The sequence below is a fragment of the Cucurbita maxima genome, unplaced genomic scaffold (genome assembly GCF_002738345.1).
Source record: "Cucurbita maxima cultivar Rimu unplaced genomic scaffold, Cmax_1.0 Cma_Scf00021, whole genome shotgun sequence".
Classification (NCBI taxonomy): domain Eukaryota; kingdom Viridiplantae; phylum Streptophyta; class Magnoliopsida; order Cucurbitales; family Cucurbitaceae; genus Cucurbita; species Cucurbita maxima.
Window position 1 is genome coordinate 504,793 of NW_019272037.1, and position 2,616 is coordinate 507,408.

A 2,616-nucleotide genomic window follows, 5' to 3' on the forward strand; every position below is an offset into this window, starting at 1 on the left:
TTTTTTTTTTTTTTTTTTTTTTTTTTTTTTTTTTTTTTTTTTTTTTTTTTTTTGATAAGAGACAATTTCATTGATGAGTGGAATTTACAAGAGGGATGTATAATCCATGGTGTTTACAAAAGACCTTCTCAATTTGCAATGAGGGAGGTATAACTATAGAAAGTAAAAATATTACACTTTACACCAAGATATAGATTAGGTTGTCTTTAGAAAAAAAAATGGAAAACATGTCCAAACAATGCTGAATATCAATATATTAACTACCTATGGTGGGGGCCGGCATAGGCAGAGTTAGGAAGCTTAAAAAAAAAGGTTAACATTTAATTCATAGTAACAACATGGGTAAATGTAAGACTGCATGTTGTACCTTAATAATGGCAGATTCAGATTTCACCACTTGTCGATTGAGCGTCTGCATAAATAATGACCGACTTAGAAATCTGAGTAAACTCGCAACAAGATGCAAGTTTGAACATGGAACAAAATATCCATAATTAAAAGGCTAGGACTCCGATCATAAGAACACATTAAGAACCAATGGCCAAAGATCGAGAAAAAGGTATTTTCAGAGCTGAAAATATGCTGCCACATTTTTTGTATGACAAACCAAGATAGGAAGATATAGTTGATAATTACAAAAGGCCATGCCATGAAGAGGTTTGTAACGATATCTCAAACCTCCTCCCAAGACCCCTCAACCGTCTTAAAGTTCAATGTTCTTTCAAACCAAAGACAACAAAAAAATAAAGACTTACCCTTATTCTAAAAAAGGAGAATTCAACAGATCCTCCTCCATCATAGAATAACAATTTCTATTGCATGCCAAGGAAATCCGACCAATTTGTCACTCACATGATACATCACCAGGAAAAAAGAATGATGGGTAATTAATGGAAGAGCACAATAGTTTTTACCAGTCAAATGATCGGCATTCATTTTGTAATTAATGGAACAAAACATAACACGAAAAATAGTTGAGAAGGCACTCTGTAAGGTCAAGAAGATACCTCTTCGAAAATAATCTTATTAGCCAAAATAATATCCTGAAGAAATCTTCGATAGCACAAGCAGATAAATAATATATAATTAACGTTTAAAATATTGGGTTGTAGCTTCTTCTAATCCTCCTCAGGGAAAGATGTAAAGAGAAAAGGAAATATATCCCGCAAACATAATCTACTTCAATAAAATTAACCTTCTGGTCGCCAGCATGAACCTCCAAAGAGTAGCAACAGCCTCGTGGATGGATCTCACCAGCAAACTGGACTTCATTGTTCCTAAAAGAAATCAAAGGCAACTCAATATCAATTATCACAGGGAACCATCATATTCCCAAAGAGAATTTCATGACTAACATTTTACCTCTCACCACAATGTGGACACTCAAAGGCCGACAATAAGATCTGCAGTAAGATTCATATCTCCATAAGGCTTCAAAAAGACGGCTAAGACCAATTGAAAACGCCCTAAAAATAAGAATACCTTTCTGAAGTTCGGAATTAAAGTTAACAAAAATCTTGTTGTTCCCTGCAAATGCAAAGCAGACAACTTAACAAGTACAAACACACCTAAACGATGCTAAAAACCACAAATATCTTCAGTTTTTTTTAAGGTAATGAACCAGAGGACTCTCAAACTTCTCTATCCCAACTAAAAATAACAGGCAGTCACAAATCAAATCTCGAATTAAGCTGCTGAATGCAGCGGAAAACAGAAACAGAATTTCGTAATCGTAAGGGCAAAAATTGCAAGAAAATGAAAGGCAAAAATGACGCAAATACGTTTTCGTGACAGCGCATGCAAAGGCTTTCTACTTCGTAGCGAGGAACATCGGCGTCTTCGTCTGCAACTACTGCTTCAACGACCGACTGCACGTCCAAAACTTTCTCTGCATCTTTTGCTGCCATTACTGTCAACTGGATGAGTTCCTTCACTTCTTTTGGCGGCCGAGGGTTGCTACGGTTTCTCTGAGTTTGACGGCCGGCAGACCTCTTCGGTTCTTGTTATGGGGGCGTGAAGAGTGTTTCAGAAGAGGCTCGAAAATTCCTGCGCTTCTCCCTCGTCTTTGCTGGGACTTCTATTTTTTCAAGGTTAAATTTTATAATATGTGGTTTTCTAAATAAAATTAAAAAATATTAAAATAATAATAATAATTAAATAAATTTAAAACAAAACAAAAAAACAAATTCCAATTCATCAGAAAAAAGTTTTTGTGTGGGTGGATATGTAAAAACTATTCTGTCTTTTCCATCACTTTGGCATGTTTCGTTGTCGTACCAGCCATCAACCAGAAGGCCGCAGGCGCAACTTGCGTTAAATGACTCAGTAGTTCGGTAAAAGGAAGGAAAATCCATAGACCCACCCCATCGTCTCCACCCCATATGAACTACGAGATCACCCCAAGGACGCCCCTGCACGCCCACCACACCCTCCCAGGCTCACGTCCAAGGTTTTGGAGTGACAACCACGCCCTCTTACTCATCGGAGCCTAGCACTTGTCCCGATGATCAGACATAGGTCACGCACCGCACTTGAGTTTTTACTCTTATGCTAAATACTTCAAATCAGTTCTCAATGTTATCGCTACAAATACGAAGAGTTCACTCCTTTCAACAT

At 37.2% G+C, this 2,616-nt stretch overlaps 1 protein-coding gene across 1 annotated transcript in view; it reads right to left on the reverse strand.

Moving 5' to 3' along the window:
• LOC111495663 (zinc finger protein ZPR1-like) overlaps positions 1–2,080 on the reverse strand; it is a 16,195-nt gene extending 14,115 nt beyond the window's left edge. The window contains exons 1-5 of the mRNA XM_023145797.1: positions 1,782–2,080; positions 1,483–1,527; positions 1,363–1,403; positions 1,196–1,277; positions 368–412 (exon numbers count right to left, since the gene is read on the reverse strand). Of these exons, the coding sequence (XP_023001565.1) occupies positions 368–412; positions 1,196–1,277; positions 1,363–1,403; positions 1,483–1,527; positions 1,782–1,907 (339 nt within the window). The 5' untranslated portion in view covers positions 1,908–2,080. The remainder of the gene's footprint in view (positions 1–367; positions 413–1,195; positions 1,278–1,362; positions 1,404–1,482; positions 1,528–1,781) is intronic.
• Positions 2,081–2,616: the final 536 nt, after the last annotated feature.